At 41.1% G+C, this 13,758-nt stretch overlaps 1 protein-coding gene across 1 annotated transcript; it reads left to right on the top strand.

The window, feature by feature from the left end:
* Positions 1 to 3,259: 3,259 nt before the first annotated feature.
* On the top strand, positions 3,260 to 9,671 carry LOC140951233 (uncharacterized). The gene is made up of 6 exons (XM_073400463.1): positions 3,260 to 3,709; positions 4,133 to 4,162; positions 5,281 to 5,604; positions 7,093 to 7,183; positions 9,078 to 9,144; positions 9,504 to 9,671. Exons 1-6 carry the CDS (start codon positions 3,637 to 3,639, stop codon positions 9,510 to 9,512), a joined length of 594 nt encoding a protein of 197 aa, XP_073256564.1. The 5' UTR covers positions 3,260 to 3,636; the 3' UTR covers positions 9,513 to 9,671.
* The last annotated feature ends 4,087 nt before the right edge of the window (positions 9,672 to 13,758 follow it).

Raw genomic sequence — 13,758 nt, 5'->3', positions numbered from 1 at the left:
CTTGGATATCGAACTGCATCTTCAGAAGAAATTGCACTTAAATCACTAATATGCTCTGTACGAAGAACGTCAAAGGTCTGTCTTTAAATCAAGCATAGGAAGTTCCGCTTTTAGTTCAGTTTTTTCTTGACCTCAGTACAGGAATTTCCGTCACTTAAATGGAAATCTAATATATCCGATTAACCCGTTTCCGTCCAAGGAAAGCGCTACAAATCGTTGATAGCGAATCGTAAGGTTGTTCCCACCCCCGGGGGGGGGGGGGCACTTGGGTATTTTTTGGGTGGGTATGTGCCGCCCGGGACTCAAAATTGGCACCCCGTTCTAACAAAAATTCCCCCTAAAATTGATACCCCGTTCTACAAATGGGCCAATTTTTTATACCCCGTTCTAGAATTCGCCCTGAAACTGATACCCCGTTCTAGAAATGGGCCAATTTTTAATACTCGTTCTAGGGTGCAACAAGAGTACAACAATTTGCTTGTTAACGCATTGAACCGTATTTTTAAAAGCAATCTGTCCTTGAATAATTTCAAATGGCTGCTTACAAAACTGGAGCTTTCGCGCGTTCGAAATATTATACCCCGTTCTAGAAAACGCCTCTGAAATGGATACCCCGTTCTAAATCAGGAGCTCCAAATTCACGACCCCGTTGGGCGGCACATACCCGTATAGGTAATGTATGGGAGTACCCCCCCCCGGGTTCCCACCCTAAGAATACGTAATCCCGGGGGTACTCTGTTTAATGACCTACTGATACGCGGATAGGAGAGAGAACCTGGAAACAAAGTTTCAGGCTTCAGGTGTATGAAAGGGTAGGGATTTCACTAGTTGAAGTATAAGAAAGTGTAGGGAAAGATGTCATTGCGGTCAATAAAAAGGCCCAAGGGGGCTAACAGATGCATTTCATGGTGGTGGAAAAGTCGAGAAAACGTTCTGGTTTTGTAATTTATTCATATTTTAAAGACAGTGAACTGATATACAGCAGTCAACAGGGATGCAAAGTTCTGCACTAGGTATGTGAAAGGGGTTCCATTTGTAAATAGAAGGTCTATACGAAAGGGGTACCTTTTCTGTTAAAATGGTATATAAAAGGGTAAAGCGCTGGACATCATGGCGGAGGCTCCAGGTGTAAACTTTGTTGAGTACCCCCCTGGGTACATAATCTGAAGCGAGATCTCTTGTCTATAGGAAGTTGTGAATACATTAGACTGGGCATTTCAATGACTTGTTTTTCTCGGTCCACGCATGTACTATTTTTTCTCGGCTCTAATTCGCTTACTTCTCAACAACTTGTAACTTCTGCTAAAACGAGCAGTCTTTCCTTACGATGGGAAATACCATTGTGTAACTAGCCAAAAGAAGAATATGATGAGCAGATGAAAGATGGTGTGAGATATTGAACAGTCCTTGAATTGATTAGGGATATTATGCTCTCTCGGGCGCGACCCTGAGGAAGACAATATTATAGAAGATAGGAACGATATGGTAGATGTATGATAAGTGTAGAATCAAAGTATGTTGGATTTGTTTTACAATACTATGTACGGTAACAAATTCACACATGTTATAACGGATTGAAAAACTGGTGTAGAATAAATGTAACTCTAAATAATCCTTTATGAAGTCCCCCCTTTTCGTAACTGCCCCCATTTTTAAGGCTGAAGAATGTTCTTTTAGTTAAGTACCTCTTTCGTAGGAGTAGTTTAAGCGGTGACGTTTTTGAGCGACGCACGTAAATCGGAAGTGAACTTTTTTCTTTTTTAATAGGCCTTGACGCCTCCAAATTTGTATTTCTAAGGTCTTTACTCTTAAAGAGATGATTTGCCCAACAATTTGTTCAAGTCATAGCCGAAGAGTGCAAAACATTCCACTTCCGGTTGACGTGCGTCGCTCACTAAACATCGTTGCTTAAACTTCCTCTCTCATCACGCTTATCTGCTCCACGTTGCATTGATCAAGGATGACGGGGCTTAAGTTTTCTTCGTAATAGTGTGGTTTTTGATTTTTTTTTTTTTGATACATAAACAACTTGTGTAACAAAACAAGCCAGGGTGGTTTATCTTAAATTTCTCAGTTTTGCGGTCTCCTTAGTTTAAAGGGACCTTAAGATCCGAGGACGGCGACGTGAGATTTGCGTTCTCTTAACGGTCGCAATTATTCCAAGTCACGTTTTTAAATGTACGCAAACTCTCCTGGAGTTGAATTCCTTAGAAACTATATCCAAGTTCAGAATCGAAAGGGATAGAAAATTTCGTCATCGCTTGTTTACGTCCTCTATAAAAGGTGAGCTTAGGGATACGTACGTGCAGTGAAGGCAAAGAAGTGTACTAAAAAGCGGGATGCAAGGGTAAAGATGTTGTTAATTTTTCTTTATATCAAACCTAATGTTTTTTGACGGTCTTGTTGCCGTTGTCGGGTCTTAAATAAGGTCCCTTTTAATTTTATGCAGTATCCCGGACAATATTAGCCAATATTGCCCTGGGTCGGAGCCAAGCTATCGAAGACTTGGTCATTGCCTAAGCTAATAACATAAATGGAAACTTTTCGCTTTGGAGAGACTGAATACCGAGTTGCTACTAACCCTCTAAATCCATACTAACCTGCGATCAGGCGATTTTTTTTCAAATACCCTCTGATTTTAAGTGTGGTAAGATATTTCGTATCACAAGCTTCACTAGCTAACAGAATGTGCATCGCTAATTAGTAAAATTAGACGTCAGATGCATTCCGGATTGCCAGCTACTGGATTCCAGATTCTTTGTCACGGTGGAACTTCAATCATTAACGGGATCCCGGATCCCTTGAGCTGTATTCCAGATTCCAAAGCCCAGGATTCCGGAAACTACAAGAAAAAAATCCCGGGATTCCGGAATCAATAAGAGAAAATTACCCGGATTCCGAATCCGGGTTCCCTTTCACGGGGCAACTTTTGCCTGACGAAAATGTCTTAAGGACCTAAAATAAGACAGAGGGCATTCGGCTTCTAGCTAGTCATACAGTTGAAAGAAAGTTCATGCAGACTTAACTGACAGGCGAACTGTTAATTTTCCTGTGTTTACTTTGGATGGGTACCCGTCGTGTTTAGGACTGGTAAACTTTACGGTAGAGCGGCCCTAGCAAATCTCTCTCAATAAACTCTACGGGTAATACCAATTTCACTCCTGTTTTGATTCAAATTAGGGTATGCTGCAATGAAACCGATGCAAAGGCATGCAAAAGTTCGCCAGCAAATTAGGCTGTTTGGGTAGTTAAACTGCCCTGGAGCGTAAAATAAACCGATTGTATTATCTGAATGGAATCTGGTTTTCATTTATTGACTCTACGTCATGATCTTTGGTTTGTTCCTTTTCAATATTAATGCGCTGTTTACAGGAGACAGAAAAATCGAAGAATCCGTGAACGTTTTTGCTCTATCTTACCAATCAAAGTCAAGTTATATTTGGAAGCACTACAAACTGATTAAATCAAATTTGTAGCAACACGGAGACGTTAAAAGAAGGCGGGCTTCAGTCTTTTAACATGGTACCTCGTTGACGAAGTAAATGAAATCTCATTGGACGTGCTGCAATATTCAACGGCATTCAACTTAACATCCAGGATTTTATCTTGGCTTATTTTATAGGAAAATCTAAAAATATGGACAGTTTTACATTTTATCTTTTATCAGTTGTTCTTGTGCTAACTTTCTTTGTGGCCACGCCAACGACAGGTAAGAAGCAATTATACCACTCGTTTGAGAATGTTAAGCTTGAATATTTCCCTCGACGCAAATGCTACCCCTTTTATCTCAAGATATTTTTTATAGTAAGGAGTTAAGCAATAACTAATAATAAACGTTAACCTCTTCTTCTTGAATAGTTCTTTAAATACTAAGGTAATTTTCCGGTTCTTGGATAACAGGTTTTCGTTAATTAACTAGCCAGGTTTGTGTGGGTTTAAGCGCAAATTCTTGTCGGTAATTATCTTTTCTAGCGCCCTTTTTAAACAAACATTATTTCAGTACACAGAACAGTAGAATGGTGTTCTTTTTGATAAAACCAGAGAGGTAATTGCCAACCATATCAATACCGTGATAGTGAAACACTAATAACTTTGATCTTTGATTTCTTTTAAACTCCTCTTTCTATTTCAGGAAGTGATTCCTTCTTTGGTCTTTATCGAGGTAACTAAGATTTTTTCTACCGTTACTGTATTTAAATTCATATCCTCTCAGCCACGTTTGGCGTTATTCAGTTTTAAATGGACATCTATGCCTAGCCTATTTCAGGCTCTCAGATAGTAGGGATGACGCGTGAAGTGTAAGGCACGCGGAAATATAAGCGCGCTTGAAAAAAGGGGCGGTGGCCTCTCTTCAGTTTCCTTCCGTTTTATTTTTGTTTTGGGCTTTTTGAATTTTCGCGGACACGACTATTTCGGAGCGTGGAACAGACTACTTTATACACAGCAGTCATTTTCGTCGCCAGAGTTGCGATCCTTTTGGCCAGCGCCAAGCGAAGAGTTCTGGCTGGGGCTAAGGACAGGAAGGTCCGCGTAAAACACAGAGTTCTCCCGGCTTTCCATGCCCAGCTTCAGAGATCTGAAACAATGACGGTTACCATCGATTACAATAAGGGAACCCTCTGCGCTTGTACGCTGGTCCCAGGGGGAGCTGCTTTTGATCTGTGGCGCTGACGACAAGGAAATGAGTTCTGGGGAGCAGAATGAATAGCATACATTCGCAGAGAAAACCTGGACTATTCAAAATCCTTATTTTTTCGTAAGGTCGGCGACACCAAGCACCTACCTTCACCGGCGGCCATCTTACGGCAAATGTTTTGAGGAGGCGGGCCCTCGCTTTTAATTAGATTTGGCGTGACTTGGTAAATTTACAGCCATGATTACCGCCCGTAAGGGTAGGTGCTGGACCCCGACGATCCTACGAAAAAAAATTGGTGACTGTGACGACTCTAGAGAAAACCTAACAGAGAATATGAAATCAAAATGATGGACAATTATAAATGGAATATCTTTAAATAACACTAGGAAGTGATGGAAATTTAAAAAAGGAATGGAACTAAGACGTGTCTGTGTCTTCGCTGAGTAGATCTTTTGACATTATTTTGATACAAAATGACCTTCGTGAGTCAAACGAATCAACGAGTTTGCGTAAAGCTTCGTAACGTTCGGTAATACACGTATTTCTAGTCAGTACAGTTGACACTTCGGAGCAGCTCTCGTAACTGCGCTTTGAATTCTGTCATCTACAAATGACTAAAAATGATTATTTCTTTTTCCTGTTAGTATCACGCTCCGCCCCTCCTCTCGCCAAAAACCAAAACCCCGTTTGTAAAAAAGCGCAGTTACTGCACAGTGACATAGTGCAGAATGCGTCGCTGGAGGGTCAGCTGCATGCTGGGAATTTCACCTTTCTCGGCCCGGTAAAAAACATGGAGGAATGTATGTCATTATGCTGCGCGAGCAAGCGATGTCAGTTGGCTTACATGGATAAAGCAAAATGTTATGGTGTCAAGTGTTACAGCGAGGAATTGTGTAAAATAACGACGGGTTACTCACCGAGTGAAGTCAAGATATCGCTGATGGTTAGGAACGATATCAACAGAAAAGGTATATACCTGTAATAATGATATTATAAAGGAAATAAAGGGAGATGTAAAGAATCAACCATAAGAGGACACAGAAAAATTCTGAGCCCCAGATGGGATTCGAACCCACGACCGTCCGTGTTCTAGATCGGTTGCTCTAACCTCTGAGCTACTGAGGACTCGTTCTCGAGCAAGGGTCATTTTTATGGGTTAGACTTGCGAACCGCATCTCGCAGTCACACAGTCCATCACAAGCAACACATTTTAAAAGGCTTGACTGTATCACACAGTCACATTAATAGCAAGAAATGTCTCACCCATGAAGGAGGATCCAACCAACCAACCGATCTAGAACACGGAGGGTCGTGGGTTCGAATCCCATCTGGGGCTCAGATTTTTTCTGTGTCCTCTTATGGTTGATTCTTTACATCTCTCTTTATTTCCTTTATAATACCAATATCAGTGGAATAATAATATTATTATTACTATTATAATTACCATTTTTCTGTAATCATAATTGACGTGAAGAATTTTTTAAAGACGTTTTAATGATCGCTTGTGCCTATTGATCAATTAATAACCATAGGGGTATACTCTTGCTACCGATATGGGATTAGGTGATAAAGAACTGGGCCTTCATAACAGGGTTGATTCTGCTCTGATGAGGGTCTGGCGATAATGTCGTCAGCTCTTCTATACCTTGCTGTACTATTTCACCTTTTTTACTTCATGAACAGATTTAGCGGGTGTTTTCAGTGTTTTCCCCGGGGGATCACTCAAATGTGAGGGGTAGGCTGTACACGATAAATGTTACTGTCAAAGAAGTTTGAGTAAAGGTAGGGTAGACGTCCCTGTGTAAGAAATAAAACCGTTCATTTTGCACACCTTATTTCATGACTCTGACTCATTTCGTTTCGGAATTAGCTTTGGTTGAAAAAGAAAAACCTTGTTGGTACCCCGCCCTTATGTAGACCGCTCATCGCCATCCTCCAAACTCTTTTTACCCTTTAAATCCCCATATCCAAATACAAATTCTCCCCACTAATCTCCATACATTTCCTTAAAGAATTGGATAAAAGAATTTGTTTGCTGATCAAAGCTTTTCCCATCAGGTGATCATCTCATTAATTCTCACAACATTTTCTCTACATTATGTATTGACATTGTTACGAGAAAATTGACTTTGGTCACTGTTGGGACTTAAAGGGTAAAGACTTCCTGTTCAAAAAAGACACTGAAATCCATACCCTGTTCAGCGGCACATACCCGTCCAAGCCAGTAGTGCACCAGCCCGCGCCCCATCCCCTCGGGTGTCTCATAATCTTATTTTCTCGACCAATCAAGAATAAAATCACCCATGTGTGACGTACTGGCATCAGCATCCAGTTTATGCTAATTCTTGGCCGCCAATACAGGTTTGCGCGAAAGAATGCCTTAATATAGCACTATTTGCTTGTGTTTCTTCCTGTTACGTAGCTCAATAGGCGCTGTTTGTATGTTTATTTTTCAGCGTATGTGACAGCATACATTGTGGTGGTGCTGGTAGCCTTTGGAGCTGCCGTGTCAGGAACAGTGTGGGCCGTTTTTATATTTGTTAGAAGGTACGCTGCAACATAGAGTTGAACAATTCAGTTATCAAAGCTGTGTTTTCATTTTTCAGTCTCCAAGACCGGAAACTAAATTTTTAGTCAAACCCACATGGACCTGAGTCACCGAGGGACGAATTAAAATTAAGGGACGGGAAGGAGCGCAATATCTCAGCAGAGGCGGCGGAGCGTTTTTAAACGTGTGGGCAAATCTTCCATTTAGCCATATGCATACCCCTACTCAGATTTTCCAAAATGCCCTTTGCGTTGTTCGTTGGCACAAGCAATTTTCACAGGGTCTAGTGCGTCCATAATCGATTTGTGACAATGCATCAGTAGGCAGTTGTTCAGGCGGACCTGCTTCATTGTGCTTCTAAGGTAGTTCCTGAGTCGTCTAAGGGCAGTGCGCTCTGAAGTCACCGATGTCCGAGGTATTGTCAGATACATCCGTAAAAGTGTTGTTCGGCATCAAAATGTGGCATGGGGGTGGCTACGGACCCCCCTGCTCCCCCTGCTCCGCCGCCTGTCATTAGTCAATTTTGACCGAATTGAATTGAACTAACAATTAGCAGACACTGGCAGTAAGATTTAGTTCGATAAGAAAGTAGTGGTAACTTCACATCATGCAGTTGATCTCGAGTCTACCTCAAACGTTATTTTACTGAACTTGTTTCACCAGATGGATAGGGTTTTTGTGCATATATTCGGGCTTTTAATAAGAATATCTATACAGACAACGCTCTCAGTAACGGTTTTCTCTCTAAGACGGACACCTGGTGTTGGTCCCTACCGATTTCCAGTGAATTTACTGTAACTATACTCTCTGTAAGACGGGCACCTGCCGTTTTTCAGTCATTTACGCTAACTATACTCTCTATAAGACGGACACCTCTCTAAGACTGACCACGGACACTTCTGAAACCGTCAACGGGCAATTGGGAAGTGCTTTATGTTGTGAAAAATACCTCAAACGGAAATGCAGGTGCTATACATGATAGTAAATTTCAAAATGTTTGATATTTTTTAGTCTTGCTCAAGTTCGCAGAGAGCACTGTTATGCTTTTAGGCCACGAAGCCTTCAACGTTTACTTGTAATAAACGTTTGATAGATTGCACAATGAGAAAATAATTTCACTTTTCTGTTACAAAGTTCCCGTTTTAGCTGTTTTGTGCAAGTTAAACAGACGCGTAGTCATGGCGAATAGGTTCAGCTTTAAAATTACTGGTGTCACGTTACCTCGACACTCTCAAACGCGACTCCAGGGCTTTAACTCTCTATAAGCCGGACACCCTCTAAGACGGACAGTCAGGGCCGGTCTCAAAGGTTTCGTCTTAGAGAGAGTTGACTGCTAAAGAAATGATGAAGCACAATGCCTCCTTCTCAGAGGCTATCTATTTTCGCACTTTGGTCGCATCATGAACGCGATTGGCTTGTGATGAAACCCGCGGAATCAAGGGGTGGAGAAAGAAGACAGGCCAAGCGACAGCTTGCCGCTTTCTTCTTCCCACCGTCCTTTGCGCGCAAAAAGGAATGTCTGTGAAGGGGGCAGATGAGCGCATATGAGGCCTCCAGTCCTCTGTTTGAAGACCTTACATAACTCATCTTCCTTGAGGTGCTTTGTGTTACCAGTACTTGGTCGTTCCTTGTTACTGGTTTCTATCTTTACTCGAGTGGCAGAGAGGTTTGAAATATAACACTTTCTGGAGAGAAAGGTACATCTTCAACGGGAATATGAGGTCGCGTTCGTTAAGGGTGAATTGGGAAAGGTTTTTTCATTTTAGAGATTGAACACGCGCTTGGATTTTTTGGTAGCTGTAAATCCTTCAACAGCAGTGAAAAAAGCAAACGGCAAAATTTATACTAAGCAGTTATCAGTCCGAAAACTAAAGTAATATAAATTTCTTTCAGATATCGAGAAAATGGCGGGACGAAATCGAATGAAGGTGATGATGAAGATCCTAAGGCTGAGCCCAAGGTGGGTACTCGATCTCGTTAGAACAAACCCTGCAAGGCTTATAGAGCTTATCCGCAAGAAACGCCGCACGCGCAATAGCTCAGATCGACCAAGTACAACTGGCTCGATCAGTATTGCTCTCTCACTATTCTGCCCTTTGCGCGGTATCGATCCATTAATACAACTCCCCTCGCAAACCCTTGCAAAACTCGGTGTGAATAGCTCCACTCAATTTAAGCAATGCTGCATGGGCAGGAACTGGATGGGTGACCAGTCGCAAATATCCTGTCGTGAGGACTCCGACGTAAGGTAGCAAGCGATGAAGCAAACAAACAGAGCCACAAGCGACTAACAGTTTTCCTCTTTTTTTGTTCAAACAGGTTTACTAGTTCAACTGACTACGGAAAAATTTAGTTCAAGATAAAGAATCCACTCGATAAATGTCTTTATTCTGATGACAGTCAGCCAACGAGAAGTGAAGTCGACAATTTAAAAGCGTAGGGTAGAATAAATAAACGTGGACAGGCTCGGCACGAAATATAGCAACAAAAAAAATACTGTCCCTTATGGATATTAGTATTTATTGTTCTGCATGCATGCAAATGTTTTGTTCACACTAAAGGCCTGTTTATATGAAGTGAGCCGGCGCAGTTAGCCGGGCTGGCTCCGCTCATGCCTTGTTGACGTTTAGTCGGGCTGGCCCGCTTGCCGAGGATCGTGGTTGCTCGAGTTGAGATCTCCGCGAGCGCACCAGCCCGTCTTCTCATATAAACATAGAAAATTTTGTTATGAGGAAACAAGGCACAAGCCGACAAGCAAGACCGATAATGCGATAATGCACAAGCCAGACCGATAATGCGAGCCAGCCCGGCTAACTGGTCTAGCTCACTTCATATAAACAGTCCCTTTTTTGATGCGTTTTTAATTTTACGACGAAATAAAGAATCGATTGAGCTGAGCCTGTGATCGATTATTTAGTCTTCTGACAATATCGACATTGGAAGGATTTATTTGAGCTCGACATAATTCAAAAAAGAGAGGCAAATGCAAATAATTAACTGGTATATAAGAATTCTCAAATCTGAGGTCTCGCGCGTGAGACTGTAAGGGTCGGTATGGTGTCGAATTGCATTATGGGACCATTTTTTGAGATTGCGCGGGAAACCGGGTTAAACTTAGAACCATGATGCAATTCGACAAGAAAACGATTCAGTCCCGCACGGCTATCATTTCAAGAGATGGACAGTAAGCTCAAAAAATCAGTAATTTGCAGTTTATATTAATTTTGTTGACTGAAAGAAATCCCAGGAAATAAACAATCTCTAGATTTTAGTGTCTTTCCCGGCATATAATGTCAGTGATAACCTATTAACGTCATCACGAAACTCGCCCATTTTAGCTAACATAGTCTTTTTTGACATGTGTAATTGACAACTTCTCGAATTCTTTGAACGGGAAACCTATTTATAACTTCAACGATGGAGATTCATAATTCATACTGTATCTGACAAAGACTGTTAAATTAGTCGTCTCTGTAACTTCGTTTTATTTATATCTCAATGAAAGTAAATAAAGTTTTAAATAATAAACGTGTCAAAGTTTTCGTGTTCGAGGAACTGATAATTTTCACTCATTTCTTGCTGTAAACCTTTTTCAATAGAGACCTTAACATCGAGGTTTGGTCATTTTACTGCAAACGGCAAACTAAAAAAACGGTTTCACGTTATCCGTCTGCCCATATTTGGGACTTAAGATTCGCGGGTGGTAGCTCGCTGCTGTCATGTTTGTTTTCATTCATCCGCTTACTTCTACAGTTTTTGCCGAGAATCTGTCTTCAAAATTACTTTTTTTTCAAATAAAATTCGATGATCAATGAGCAAAAGAGTTCTAAGAAGTCGTATTTCTTCTTCAAACGTCGGATTGTGATGTTTTAGGGTGCGAAAAACTTTGCGGTAAATCACTTCCTTCTGGAGTGTGGTCTAGTCGTACAAACGTGAACCTCAAACCGCCAACCTGACGGCAAGGGCCTGGTCGCGTGACTTCTTGACGTTCGCAGTTCGCGGGAAATGCCGAAAAACCTCAAATATATGACTCACTCGAGACCTTAAATTGATCATGACCCACGTACTACGTACAAAATACCACGCATAATCTGGAGGCAGCGTGGCCGAGCGGTTAGAGCCCTGAAATAGACATTAGAGATCTTAAGATCGAGGTTTTTCGCCATTTCCCGCGAACCGCTTACGTCGAGAAGTCACGTGACTAGTATATTGCCTTCAGGTTTGCGGTTTGAGTTTGAATTTGATGGGATAAAAGCAATAAAAGCAATTTCACGTGGTTTCCCAGGGGGAAAACAAGTGATAAATTTTTCCAATACAAGCTGAATCGCAGGCGAGTTTGATTATTCTTGACAACAGAAAATGAACAACTTTTTTTTTATATATTAAAGACGACAATGGCAAATTATGGGTGGAAGTGATATTGTTACTTTTTTGAATGCAGTGACGACCGTAGATGTCCTCACAGCAAGCAATAATGACGTTAATTTTGTCGAAACTCAAATCGGACGTTTTGCATGACTATTAAATCGTTGTTTCATTGTGAGAGAATAAACAAAGACGACCGCGATGTCTCCCATTGGCAAATTTTATCTTTTGTTTGCTTCCTGAAATACCACGTGACATTGCTTTCATCCCGTCAATCCTAAAGGGCGTGCAAAGATGGCAAGTATCGTGTATAAGGTCTATTGCGATCCTGAGGCTCCCAAATTCAATCCCCGCCCTGACCACTAGCTGGATTTGTTCCCTGTATTTCCGTGTGTAACTCCTCGACCACGCTTGTAAATAGCCAACTGCTTTGCCTCCGGTCAGTGGGGATTCTTAATCATATTTATGTTTATTTCAATTATTTGTGTCTGTTCTTCAGTATTTATGGGCAACAAAGTGAAGCTGCTGGGTTACCACTGTGTAATTGTGCTACCCCTACAAAGTCTATTTTTTTCACTGTTTGTCTTATACTAGAGTTTTGTTTATGAGTAAGCTTAGACAGACTTCGGATGGACCCCGTTTAAGCTTACTCTTAGCTAACCTTGCATTAGTTCCTTCCCCAGCCAATGAAAGGTGTGTTTTGTTCCGCCATCGAAGAAAGTCAGCAACTCCATTAATGTATATACCACAAAAAAACACGTTACTGTTCATAGTTTGTAGATTTTTATTAAGAAATTGTATTTCACAACAACACCAGCATCGTAAATATGCAGCTATTTGGAGAAAGGTTGTCGGAAAAAGTGCACGCGACAATCCCGAAAGGTATTGAGGGTGGTTTTGAGTTCTTTGTTCTTCAAAGAAATTTGAAAGAATGGCAGGAGAGGCCTTGGACGTATGTTTGCGAATGCTAAAGGAAAGCGACCATAGAAGATTCAACAGCCACAGTGTTAGGAACAGTGTATTGATCATATCCCATATTACCTTTCAGGATTGTCGCGTGCACATTTTTTCCGACAACCTTTCTCGAAATAGTTGTACATTGCTAGCCAATACTTAGCGCATATTTACTTCAGTAGAGAGATTTCTATAGCAATAAGCTTGGTTGACAAGTTAAGAAAATGCACGAAATGAGTGTTCTTAATGCAAACACGTTTGATATCAGGTGCGTCCATTCACATAAAGTTTGCGTGTTATGTAATCAAAGATACTATAAACGATAAATAGAAAAATAAAAATTAAATTATCTTAGGCTGTTCACAAAAAGCCAAGGTGAACATGAAATGCTAGGGGAAATTTAAAGGTTCTTCATGTATAAAGCATAACCAGCACGTAACTGGAATCTTCTGAATGGGTAAAGAATATGTAATATTCGGGTTTGCTTACCTTTGAGACGCAAACAAGACCATAAGGCAAGGATGCAAGTGCTATACGCACATGCACTTAGAAAAGAAAATTTATGACGCAACTTCTACTCCTCTGACATTACTGAAGAGGAGAAGCTTTCACGAAATTACTGTTTCATGCTCTTTTCTGCCTTTTTTCAGCTAATGCCAGCTTTCGTCCTAATGATTCTTTCGTAATTATACTAGCTTATATGGCTCTCATACTTGGCGTCGCAATGGTTAACATGTCGCCTTCTTCCTGTTGTCGAGTTTATGACCGAGTATGACCGAACAGTCGGGTTGTAGTTTTAATTACATTCTAGTCCCAGAACAAACCCAGACAAGCACTAAGGCTGTAATCGGTAGTGAACCAGAATAACTCATAAGCAACGGTCATTGTATATTAGCGAACAAAACAATAACTCTCCCTTGCTACAACATTTTCCCCTCAACGGCCCGCTTTGTGTGTAGTCTCGACTTTAACGACGACTATAAAATATGTCTCAGAGGTATAAAGTGGTCGAGAATTAGTTCCAAAAGGCGAACGGAAGGTTAAGGTCGAGGGAGTTTTCGGTTCTCTTATAAAATGGCCTCGTCGGAATAAGGAGTCTTCCTCTGCGGTTTTCTACTAAAAACAAGACGGAAAATGAAATTAGAAAAAATGTCATGTACATATATTTGGAGATGGGCTTATATTATGGGATGTATGTTTTTGTTGTTGCTTACATTTAAGTAGCTGGGCCAATAACTTGGGGACCTTATAAGTT

The sequence above is a fragment of the Porites lutea genome, chromosome 10, assembly GCF_958299795.1.
Source record: "Porites lutea chromosome 10, jaPorLute2.1, whole genome shotgun sequence".
In the NCBI taxonomy this organism is placed as follows: domain Eukaryota; kingdom Metazoa; phylum Cnidaria; class Anthozoa; order Scleractinia; family Poritidae; genus Porites; species Porites lutea.
The sequence above is the reverse complement of the archived record's forward strand: the minus strand, read 5'-3'. Positions and strand labels throughout refer to the sequence as shown.